General features: G+C 42.4%; 1 protein-coding gene across 1 annotated transcript in view; it reads left to right on the top strand.

The window, feature by feature from the left end:
- The window catches only part of LOC118778885 (formin-like protein 3), a 46,586-nt gene that overhangs the window by 11,032 nt on the left and 22,364 nt on the right, over positions 1–13,190 (top strand). The window contains exons 2-6 of the mRNA XM_036530672.1: positions 4,521–4,604; positions 4,829–4,909; positions 5,466–5,542; positions 11,181–11,264; positions 11,775–11,921. Coding sequence (XP_036386565.1) covers positions 4,521–4,604; positions 4,829–4,909; positions 5,466–5,542; positions 11,181–11,264; positions 11,775–11,921 — 473 coding nt within the window. The remainder of the gene's footprint in view (positions 1–4,520; positions 4,605–4,828; positions 4,910–5,465; positions 5,543–11,180; positions 11,265–11,774; positions 11,922–13,190) is intronic.

The raw sequence follows: 13,190 nt of genomic DNA, 5'->3' as shown, positions 1-13,190 counted from the left end.
CATTGTGGAGAGGTTGGAGTTTGTTTGATTGAGTGTGTGGACAGGTGTCTTTTATACATGTAACAAGTTCAAACAGGTGCAGTTAATACAGGTAATGAGTGGAGAACAGAAGGGCTTCTCAAAGAAGAACTAACAGGTCTGTGAGAGCCGGAATTCTTACTGGTTGGTAGGTGATCAAATACTTATGTCATGCAATGAAATGCAAATTAATTATTTAAAAATCATACACTGTGATTTTCTGGATTTTTGTTTTAGATTACGTCACTCACAGTTGAAGAGTACCGATGATAAAAATTACAGACCTCTACATGCTTTGTAAGTGGGAAAACCTGCAAAATCGGCAGTGTATCAAATACTTGTTCTCCCCACTGTATATGTTGCATTGTGTCAGATCCGCTGGCTGAATCAACACAGAGGCACGCACCTGTACTCCAGGCATTCTCCATGTGTAGACCCTCTCTCATGGGTTCCTGGCGAGCTTGTGAGGAGGAAACCGCGCACAGGAATAAGCTATGCCTGTTGCTTCAAAAGGAATGCCTGAATTCTGTTACAAACTGTAATTTTCAGTCATGTGGTGCAGGTGTAAATAAAACCCACATCTGTGTCTGAGTGGTATTGGGTCATTGCAGATGTGGTGCACCCAGGATCATATGTTAAGTTTTTGCCTGTCGTAACATGTTCAAATGCATTGTGATTGGGTGTGATTTTAAGGTAGCTGTGTCTGGATTGTTGTGCTAGTTACAACTGCATATGTTTGATTTGTTCATACCTTGGAGTTTTCTGTCAATGTCCCTCAGAGAAATGCAGGTTTTCAGCTAGAGAAGCTTTCAAAAAAACCTGGTATGATGGGTGCTACCAGAGTCTCAACACAGTGACTTAAAGGGTTATTCGTGTTAGAAAGGCCAGTGAAAAGCAGCTGAAACATTGCATTCTTTTCTGCTATGAAGCCAGTTGTGTTATATTTGAAAAGCCTTGTCTTTTGAGACTCCATGTGATGCATGCTATAGGAGAAAGTGTACAGCAGTGTGGCGTAGTGGTAAGGAGCAGGGCTCATAACTGAAAGGTTGATCCTCGGCTACCCTCTTATGCCTGTTCTCACCTCTCCCCCTTTGTGCATCAGCAGTGTAGACTAACCCAGATCAGAGGGAGTCAGTTCAGCATGCACATGGGAAACCTCCTCTCAGTACTTCAGCTAGGCAATTACTCAAATTACCCACAATGCCTCTGCCACTCATCTTTCAGGTTGTGTTTGATGTGGTCATTGTTTGGTACAGAATAAAGGTGTCTTTACACAAAGCTCCATGCACTGCGTGCTATGATGCTACCTGTGGTGTCATTTTCTCCTTGTCCTTTGTTGCAAGGATGCTGTCAGGACCCACAAAGAGAAGGTTTATCTTCTGAGGATTAGAAGACAAAAGTCATGCCAGCTGTCATTTACCAGGCTAAAATGGCGTTAAGCAGCACCAGTTTCCACCATAGCTTCATAGCAAGTGGCAAGTAGTAAGTATTTTTTGTGTTCACTGCAGTGTGAAAGGCTGCAATTAAGCCATGTGAATTTATGCAAGGGATGTATTTGGGTCCTGTTGCATGTAGGTCTGTGGATCTGAAGCATACACAGCCACTGTCTTGTGCCAGTTGGAGCGGTAGTAACAGGATTTGTGGCCTTTGTTCTGTGTTGAAATGTTTTCACAGTACGCGTTCCAGCATGTCAGTGTCAATGAACTCTGATGAACTTTGGAGGATATGAGTCTTCTGAAGACACCGGAAGGTGGTGAGGAAGCCATGCTTTCTGGTTGTAGTGGCTAGTTTCATCAAAATAAACAGACTCTTGGTGTGGAGTCACAGGTGAGGAGGTGAGGTTGTGGAAATTTGGGTAGGCAGGTGGGATCTATTAATTAGTGGGAAAGCAGTCTTTTGAACTGTGTGAATTTTGATTGTGACTGTGACTTGTATGTACTAGAGATGTGATGTTCACAGAAGGTTTGACATAAAAACACAGTGTAAAATTATGAATAAAACAGGAGCCATATCACAAGCTTGCAGTTTGGCTACATGTAAGCTTTAGATGTGCTTCCCTGCTCATTTCTCCATAACTTAGATATACAGGAGAGCCTTTACCCTGTAAAATGAGGAACTATTTGAGCTGCCATAGCCTGTGGGAGTTTTGTCTCCAGGTGCATATCTGAGCCTTCTTAATTCCTAGCATGATAAATCCACAGCCTTGTTCATGTGCATGAATAGACATGGGATGCAGACCTTGTGTTTAACTGTGGGTACTTGCAGTCTGTTGGAAAGCTGGTTCTTGCTGTCTGAAGGGGACCGCATCTTGATGTTATACTTTCATGGGTGTGGGAACTTTGTGTGGATGGTTTCCTCTTTTTAGCGGATGTTCTGAGAAAGGGGTAGAGTTCAGGAAAAAGGTTGTCCACATCCAGGGTGTCACGGCACTGCCTCACCCGAGGTGTGGGCTTGAGCTGCGGCCCTGAGGGAGAAGTAGAGTGTCAGCCTAGGCAGGAAGCAAGAAGAGGAGGGGTTTGTGGGTAATTTGTAACCATTATAAGCAAGGGGCATTCCTCTAATTCCGTACATCTGCGAGTGCCAGGCACTTGGTTTTCTTCCCATAACTCTGCTTGTTGTAGCTCTGTCTGGTTGAAAAGGCACTTGGCCTTCCTACGTGGTTTCTGAAAGGCAAGTTCTGATGAAAGGCCTGAATTTAATGGTTCAGTGCTATAATTGGAGTGGGAGTAGTGACCAGAAAGATAGGGTCTGCTATTTTTTTTTTACTTATCCATTTGTGCATTCCCAACAGAGACTGCTGTAGCGGTGCTGCAACAAATAGATGTGGTTGCATCTATTAATATGTTGAAATTATTATATAATTTATTTATGTCAATTCACTGCATGTTATGGTCAAGCAGTCATCTTAGAGCTCCTCAAACAATTGCCTGCAGTGTAGTGAAACTCAGAATGGAGCTCTCTGTTCTCCTTGACACTGTGATGTACACGGCTCAGGTGCTTGTGGAAAGGATAAACCACTGCCTTAGTATACATGAAACATTGCATCTTACAATTCAATCCTCAGATTCAGTGTTTAAATATTCACAGAAGCTGTCATTTACTGTGCTGTATGTGGGATGTAGCATGCTCCAAAACATGCTTTGTAATATTTCTGAAAGTCCTCAGTGAAAGGGTATATAGTCTTGTAAGGAGTGCCTCACCATCTGTGGTTTTGAATATTCCCATCAGGCAGTTCTGCCTGTTCCCAGGCTGCTGCATTTTTTTACATACTACATGTGTTTGTTGCATTACCTCATCAATACGTATAAATCAGTTGTTTATTGCATTAGCACTTTACATGGAATTTTTTTTCTGTGTTGGGAATAAATCCAAATACATGCACATATGTTTGTCACAGTGCACGTTTTTTGTGCACTGTGACAAACATATGTGCATGTATACTGTGCACATTTGTACATGTATACTGTGCACATTTGTGGGGATCTCAAGAACATAACTCTTGTGAATGGTGAGACAGTCATGCAGTTAGACCCAACAAAGTGGGGTCTTTGGGATCAAAGTGGTGTCTTTTTGGGACACATTTTTTTAGGTCCCAAAAAGAGGACATGTCCGGGAAAAAGCGGACGCATGGTCACCCTACTTTTCTGTGGATGTGATTCCTAAAACAAACCACAGAAGTAGCTACTAAAAAACTGAATCCAGATTACACAAGCCATGCTCATAATAACTGCAGACAGCTTCCATCTGCTGACACACCAGCCTCTGTTCAAGTTCCATACAGAATCCTTGTTACCGTGTGATCGGTTAGGAACTTGTTCAGTTGATCAATAAGAGATCAATGGCAATTACTGTGTGGTTGTAAAAAAGCACACAGAAATAATCAGGTACTGAACGTCCCAGAGGAGCAGGTTAAAGGATGCTGTTAGTTTCTTCATTTGTTTTACCTTTGAATGGAAATGGCAATCAAGCTTTCACAATAATTTTACTCTTATCAAGGTGAAACAGTATTACCCTTTTGATGTCAACTATGTTTGTAACATTCCCACATCAAATTAGCCTCAAGTTCAATATTTTAGTTTGCCTTAGGTTATGTGCTGCAGTGCTGTCAGTGTTTATGTGAATTCTGCTTCTGCTCTTTCTAAGCTCTGAAATAGTTCTTAAGTATTTAGCCTCAACTCAGGTCCTACAACAGCTGAATTATCAGAGGAAGAGTTTTAGAGCTTTTTTAACTGTGAGGAAGAAGGCTCCGTGGTGGTAGAGAGATGCACAGTGATCTCTTGTGGCAGAAAAGCAAGGGTCTACGCAGGAAGAAAGGTCATCTGCTGCCGTCCAGGTTGCGGGAAAGGCCACGGGTCGTAGGGACCACCCATGTGCCGCTGTTCATGCCTGCAGTACAATGCCATCCAAGGGACAGCCTGTATGCTTAGATGGAGGGAAAGGACAGAGTGATGACGGCTTCATCCCTCCAGACCATCTGAATCTGAACTTGGTTTCCTCTGCAGACCTCCATGAACCTGCCCCCGGACAAAGCCAGGCTCCTGCGGCAGTATGACAACGAGAAGAAGTGGGATCTCATCTGTGACCAGGTGCTGTTCCACAAAAGGGCCCTGTTCTCAGCCATGCACCGAGATGTAGTGACTGGAATGACTCCACACAGTTAAGAGTGAAGGCCAAAAGCATGCAGCAGACATCCTCCATGAGGGCATCACCTACTGCTGTCAATATGGCCAAAGTCATGCCTGTGATACTGGATTATGCATAATGCTGAAACTTCTTACTGTGTGTGTGTGTGTGTGTGTGTCTATTACAGGAGCGGTTTCAAGTGAAGAACCCCCCTCACACCTACATCCAGAAGTTGCAAGGGTATTTGGACCCTGCTGTCACACGCAAGGTACATATGCACAGGCACAGATGACTGATGGGGGGGGGGTGCATACACAACAGTTCAGATGTAATATAATAAATATTACTGATCATATTACCTTTTAGATTCTCTCCTTAATGCCTGTGATCAAGAATATTACATTGAAGAATACAACTTTTTACTCTACCTATCAGAGGCATCACCTTATTCCTAACAGTAGGTTGATGCACACATTAAAGAGCTTGCCATTATCAGTAGTTTTGATCATATACATTAAGTTAGTTACATTAGCTATTATTTCATCCCTATTCTATAGCATACACGTTTAGCCTCCAGTGCCTGTAGTGAACATAAGAGTGCATGTACACTTACAGTTATATCATATTGCATTCCAGATTTCTCCTTTGCGGGGGAATTGCAGCTGAGTTTGGAATGTTACCCTGCAGAACTCTGCCAGCTTCTTCCCACAGCATACAGTTATTCAGAGCATGCTATGTTTACTCAGGCACTGATATAGACATTCATCGATAGCAGTGTCTACTAATCTTTTCTTGCACAATTTCCCTCAATCTCTCCATTTCAGAAGTTCCGCCAACGCGTTCAGGAATCCACCAAAGTACTGCGGGAGCTGGAGACCTCCCTCAGGACCAATCACATTGGGTAACCCAGGCATTCTCACCCCAATCAGGCTCCGGTATATGAATAGGCAACATCAAGTGTAAATTATTTAGAATTTCAGCTTTTATGAGTTTCTCCAAAATGTAGGAGTGTTGCATTAACTTGTAAATCTGCACTACAGTGAAGGTTCCTTGTCCAGAAAAAAATGTTACGTATTCAGAGATCGGAGCCTGCATGTCCCAGAGGAAGTTGTGGCTATTCAGAAGGTTAATGTTTTGGCATAGAGCTGATTAGATCCACCCCCAGTAACTGAATTTAATTCCAGTAAGTAACCAGTATCATGTTCAATTTCTCAGGTTTATAACAAACCGAATTTCATGAAAATAGGTTCAGAATTAAGTGAGTTACAGTCGATTTTGTAGAGAAGTCTGCATCGCTCAATGCACGTTGTATTTGTGTAACCCCTTGTTCCCGACCCACGCTACTCTCGCTGGAATCACAGGCAGACAGGATGGGTTGGGTTCACAGCGTGTGTTTTATTAGCACTGGCTATAAAACAGCATAAGTAGGTTGTCAATAATGTAACGTTTCTGGTTCCACACGCGTCGCCAACATAAGGAAAAGGGGTGAGATGTGACCATATAGTTACATAGTACATATTGAGCTTGTTATCGTATAGTTTTAATGTTACACAGCACAGCCACACGTATTGCTAGAACCAATTTTGTCTTTAGTAACAATATCAAATTACCTGACAATAAAACAGCATAAGTAGGTTGTCAATAATGTAACGTGTCTCCGGTTCCTGTGTGTAAAAATATAACACAATCATTGTATAGAGTACCGAGGTGGGTACGTCATCACTGGTTCTTTGCTGGTGTCTGAAGTAAGTTCCCTATGGAAAATTACAATGGGCTTCACACACTATCCAACTTTACTCAAGTTCGGATTCATTTCAGGAGCTGGGAATTTCCTGAATTAACCTGTTTGGTGTTAGGATATATTTGGACTCATCAAATGTTTCGATATTTTCTGAAAATGTTAAGATTTAAGACTTGTAGTTCGTTTTGTAGTCCACTTTTCAAACGACATATACAATAGAGCAATGTGGGGGAATGTCCTGACAAATCAGATACCACCATCTCATCCGGGCATTCTGGGATCTTCGGTTTAGAAAACCGTTGGCTCTGAACCCAGCTACCATTTGCTAGTGGAAGACACAGTAACAAAGACTAGACGACAACAGTTGGTAGTTAGCTAGCTAACAAACAACCATAATCATTATAAAATGGTTCAGTGCTTTGTCCCGGACTGCAGCCACCGTACATATGTGAACCACTGCAAATTTTTCAGGTTTCCAAAATGCCCCACGGCATAGTTATTAAGGAAACCTTGAAGGTTGTCTTCAAACCACTGCACTATTGGACATTTTATAGCCTATAGATTGACTGAAATGTTTCACACGTGTGGAACCATAATATGTATATTAAATAAATTTCCTTCAAGGATGTGTCAATTATGCTAATAGGGGTAGTTTTGGAAAACCAATGTGTGTTTTTGTTTTGTTTTTCACAAGTAGCCTAGCTTATGTTATTTTAATTTATTGATAACTTTATTGTGTAAACCATTACGTACAGCCTAAGCAATGTGATCAATCTGGCAATACAACTACAACAGCATCTACTACTACTAACAACAACAACAACAACAACAATAATAATAATGAGGAAACAGTTAGGCAGCAGACAACCTGTTGTTGCCAGGGTTTCCATTAGCTGGTAATTACCGGTTTTTGCCTGGTAAGATTTATAAAAAAAAAAAAAAAAAAACGATAAATTAAAACTTGCCGGCCAAAATGTCCAGTAATAATGCTCTTACAAAACGAAGCCTACACATTTGTGTTTGAAACACAGACTATTATTGAAATGTGACCGGCAAATGTGTCTGGCGACTAAAAAAACAATCCGTTGGCACAGCGTTGTACACTGTCTTGCTCCAGCCCCACTCTCGTCACCGGTCGCGGGAAAAGGGGCATATAGAATGATCGTATAGATTTTTCCAAATTGAGAAATTGTTATCGTGTTTCTTTGTATTACACGTGCGCATACACATTTCCATGTGGCTAAGATACTAGCCACTTGAACCCATGTTATGTGCGAATGTATTAAATGCAATTAATACATTCGCACACCACACACAGCACAACATACCTGGCGATTAAAAAAAATAATCCGTTGGCACAGCGTTGTACAGTGTCTTGCTCCAGCCCCTGTTCATGCAAAGCAAGTCATATATAAAACACTAGTATTCGCCGCTAGCTAGACGATACCCGCGCAGCAGTTATCTAGCGAGCCTGCAGAAGCTAGCTGGCGAATTTGCAGAACACCATCCAATTATATCAATAAAACAATGACGATAGGTACTTACAACAAATGTCATCACAAATCATTGCATATACATTCATAAAGCAGTTAATACGCGTGAATCATACTTTCAAGTGGTTTATAATAATTTACTTCACTAAAAGGGACGGAGCAAAGATACCCAAAACTCTCGTCAGCAGTCGCGGGAAAAGGGACGAGAGTGACGTTTACAGCGAACTTGATCATAGCCAGTGCCAACTAAAAACATAAGAACGCGCTAGGAATACAATTAAACGTTTCTTTAATTAAAAACCACTGGGACATAACCCCCTTGGGAACAACAATACAATATTTTGACGAACTTCACTGTATTAACATGCAGGTGCTTCTTACTCTTGCTATACCTGCAGTACTCTAACATTGCCACGAGTAAACGTGCGTACGCCAAGTTGGAACCTGACGTGGAGCTAAGTACTTTGCCACGTCAAAGACCGTTTTTATAAATCTGAATTTAAGCGTGGATTTGAGCATACGCACATTCTAAGATCAAATCTGTGCGTAAAAACTAGTGATGTGCAGTTCATGAACGAACGAATCTTTTTGAACGAATCTTTGGTGAACTAAGTGTACTGAATAACTAGTCTAAACTCCAAAAGATTCGTTCCTTCCTCTTTGCAAACATAACAGTTATAACTCTCCCTCCAGTGGATATTAGCTATGCGGTCTGTCCATGAACCACCCTATCACAAAACTTTATCAGCAATACATTAATGACGACAACTAGCCAATGGCTGAAATGCTAAAACACTCGAAGCACCTCCAACTGGCCATCTCGGCACAGCTGACGATGTGGGACAAGTTCTCAGTGCAACAGTTCCTTCGGGCTCAAAAGATCCGGTGACAACGAAGAATCTAAACTCCCCTTACTGACCTGATGAACAGTTGACAAGTTCTCCGTACAACAGTTCCTTCAGACTCCAGCGATTCACAGGACTATTCTGACAAGTTCCCAGTACTCCGGTTCCGTTCCCCTCAAAGGAGTCACTGACTATGAACATCTGGTGACTACGTGTTGCCAGAATCGCTAGTTCTTAGTATAGCAGGCTTGGGCTACATCCGCCATTGACTGTGACGATGCAAAAGGAATCAGAGCGCTTCCGTGACATTATTATAGGAATTAAAAACAATATTAAATATTATTTTGCTCGTCTACCTGCAATATTATTTTATATTTACATTTTTAACAGTAGCATGTTTTAGGTGTCTACAATGTATCGCAGTTCTTGTTTATCACAACTGCAATTTTACGTAGGCTACGTTTTTATTTTTTATTTAATTTTGACGTCACATTTGACATCACGTTCCTTTTAACGTGAATAAAGTCCTTACTAATAAATACTGACAAATCAACATAGTAGGCTACAAAACAAAACATAAATGTGATGCATAAGCCAATTTTTGATGGCATGTGATGCATAAGTAATTTTTAAAATGCAATAAAACTATTTACAGATTCATGTATGCCACCAGACCGGATGTGGAAATGAACGAATCAGTGAGTCAAAGATTCAAATCATTTTATTGAACTGTACAAAAGGAACCGAATCACTGAAAAGAATCATTTTGAACACCACTAGTAAGAACTTAAATGAGGCCCCAGATGTTAATCTGATTTTCTGTACTTCCTGAAACAGGCCCCGTAATGCCTCCTGGTGCCCAGAGCTCCACCGCTATCCCCACCCATCTCCCCTGCTCTAGCAGTGGGAAGGAAGCTTGGCTCCTCAACAATGGAGCCAGTGTGAAACACACACACGCATGCGCATGTGTGCTCAAACACACTCGCCCAGCAATGTGCAACCTTAGCACTCTGGCTTGCTGCTTTCAAGGAGCTGATGTCTTGATTTGGTCACTTTTAAGCTATGATTTACATTTGGCTCCAGAACATTGTTTGATATATCTCTGACAATTCTCTCTCACAATTGCTTCAGAAAAGAATATCTGTTCTGTTTTTCTGGGATTCGCTGTGGCTAAGTAGAGTTTGACCAAAGGGCTGTTTATTGCATGAGTGTCCAAACTTTGACCCCTTCTGATTTGTTATTCCTCAGCGTGCCAAGAAGACCTGAAATAGCATCTAGTCAGACAGGAAAGAGGGGGTGGATAGGAGGAGAGGGACGGGGATAGGGGTGTTAGACAGGAAACTGACGATCAAGTGAATGCCCACCCCCAACACTCTCACACATATACACACACACACACACACACACACACACACTTCCATTTCTTTACTCTCCCTCCTTTTTTCTACTTCTTCATGTACCATTCCCCTACCTCAATTTACTCATTTTCTTTCTCCCTACATCTTGCTATGTTCTCTGCCTGCCTCTCTCTGTCTCTGTCTTTTTCTCTCTCACCCCCTCACACTCTCCCTTTCTGGGTCTTTTTTTTCTGATGTGTTCTGGGGGCAGGGTTATTTGTCTTGGTACTGGCAGACCAGTAGCCTGTCTGAGAGTAGAAACCCTGGCCCCTACGCCAGCCTAGTTTTGGGCAGCTCAGATCCAGTCCCCGGGGGTTGTGTCTGGATGTTGACTGACTATGCTTAACAGAGCAGAGCTCAATCTGAAAGGCTCAGACCTGCAGTATTCAGTGTCTGTCTGCCCCCCAGCCTCCAGCTCTCTCTTCAAGGCTGGAATTCCCCTTCCTGGGATTCTTTTCAAAGAGCCCAGGCCGAACAAAATCTCTGCAGCTTTCCACTGCAGTCCTGCCAAGTCATTTCTGCTGTCCGTAGCAAACTTGCGTGGGAGGCTTTGAAGACTTAAGAAAGCAAGTCACCTAAAAATGAGCATTCCTGCTGGCTGCCCAGTGCAGAGTTATTAGCAGACTGACATCTGCATTTGCTGCCAGTCAGTATCTGCACATTTGAAATGTTGTTATAAGTGAAATGACATGCATTATGATTTTGCTTTGATGGAGTTTCTTCTGGTTTGTATTTCATTATTTATTGCTACTATTTGCTTAGACACTTTTATCCAGGATGATAATATAGCAGCTTACAGTACATGTGGTCTTTATATGTAAGATATGTATATCAGTACATTTTAATTACAGCAATTCAGGTTGAGTAGCTTGCTAAGGATCACAGGACCCCTGCGGGTCTTTACCCCCTTCTGAATAATATACAGATCTTGAACTGCTTTGCCATACCTCTGGCCCAGGAAACTACAATACCCAGAACCCTTCTTTACTCTGTCTGTCCCCTCCACTCCCTCCCTCCCGCACTCAGAAGGAAATGTCTCCCTTACTCTGTCTCCTCATGTCAGGTGGGTTCGGGAATTCCTCAATGATGAGAACAGAGGTCTGGACATCCTCGTGGGGTACCTCTCTTTCGCCCAGTGCGCCGTCATGTGAGTATCCTCATCTCCATGGCAACACTGAAACCATCCATTGTCCAGTGACTCTGGAAAGATTCTGACCCACTCGGTGACTCAGTGGCCTAAATGGACATGTCTTGAACAGCCTTGTCACAGGAGATTTAAAACTCTGAGAATGGCCCATGGAGTTGAGCCTGTTTAATTAACAGTGGCAAAAACATCACCCCCAGGACAACGTGCATTTGTTTTTAATGAATGTAATTTAAGTCTGGCTGGATTTGGTTGTATGCCTCACTGCATATTTGGCAATTTTGCAGCTGTTTTGTGATGTAGTGTGCTGTTGTGTGCAGAACAGTACTAAGCTGAATTGTGCTGTATGGTACTAAAATCTGTGCTGTACTATTCTTCAATCCCATTCCCTTTGCCACGCTGTGTTGCTGAATAGCCCCTCCCCTCCCTGTGTCTGCATCTCAATCTGTTGGTCTGTCTGTCCATCAGTGTGTCTCTTGGTTTTTGTGTCTGCGTTGTCTATCGGTGGCTCAGGTTGGATTTTGATGGGCTGGAGAATGGGGAGGAGGGGCCATTGGACAAGGCCAAATCATGGAGCAGGTCCATTGAGGATCTGCACCAGTGTGCTAATCAGCCCCTTAGCAGCTCACTGGCTCACTCTGCATGCCAGTCTGTCCACCGGTACGTACCGATGCCCCCTTCTGGCACTCCGCTTCTGCTTCCGTGGCACTAATACCTCTGGCTTTGGACGTTTGCAGTCATTCCCCACGGCAGGTAATCCAGAGTTTATGATGCTCTGGGAAGCATCAGGCAAGAGTAACGTGTTCAAATCTCCTACCCACCAATCCCCTCATGGCACCCTGTCACCAGGCTCTTTTAAACGGTCCCAGCTTTGGTGCCAGAATGATCCACCCTAGGCCACCTGAGTCAGGACCTACCAACCGCCATGGTGGTTTAGGAATCGTACTTTTACGGAATTCATGTGACAGACATAGACAGGCTTTACCTCACCTTTCACTGGCACTTAACATAAATATCACAACTCTTTCATCTCTGCTAAAGCAGAGGATAAGAATGGATAATGAATCAAACACTGCAACATAATAGAGACAGAGCACAACATGTCATTGGAGGGAAAACCACGCCCCTCGTGGGGGAAAGGGAGTGAATGGGAAATTGTGGGACACCGTGTCTTGAAACAGCTTTAACACAAAATGTGAACACCAGACTATTTCAATTCCCTTCTGTCCGAAGAAAGGGTCAGATATATAGAGAAACTAAGTCTGATTGGACTCCATCGGTGTCCCTTTTCTGTCCCAAAATCAGTGTGGAAAAATGACCCCACACAGTGGCCAGCTGTCACTTATTTTGACTTGTACCATTACCAGATCGAATCACCAGGTAGGCTAAGCCAGTCAATATTGTCATCTAGATAGCTAACATTAGCTAACGTTGTGATCAAAATGCTCAAGTCTATAACCTACTGTTGAGCCAAGAGATCAGTAGTTGACAACCTAAACAATTGTATCAGGGAGTGACATTAAAACTAGCCAAAAGGGTTGGAAATTGTCAGTGGGTAGTAGATTTTAGAACTCACTAGCCAAAGTAGCAGGTAGACAAGATCTGACATTCACTGTCCTTACAATAATCACAAATCCACTTAACCAAGAGAATAAATTGAATTCATGAGAGAATAAATTATATGTTATATGCATATGTTAATATGTTTGTATGTATTTCTTTTTAAATTTAATATATAAATTACAGTTAGACTTTGGCTGATGAAAATGATGGCTTGCGACTAATGCTAACTTTCAAAATCAACTAGCCACAGTGGCTGGTAGCTAAATGTTAATGTCAAACAATGTTACTACAGTGTTATTCTCCACATGCACTTTCCAGACGTCTTTATTAAAAGTGACTAACGGGTGAGGATAAGCCATTTAGTCC

Source organism: Megalops cyprinoides, chromosome 6, assembly GCF_013368585.1.
Source record: "Megalops cyprinoides isolate fMegCyp1 chromosome 6, fMegCyp1.pri, whole genome shotgun sequence".
NCBI classification, from domain to species: Eukaryota; Metazoa; Chordata; class Actinopteri; order Elopiformes; family Megalopidae; genus Megalops; species Megalops cyprinoides.
The sequence above is the reverse complement of the archived record's forward strand: the minus strand, read 5'-3'. Positions and strand labels throughout refer to the sequence as shown.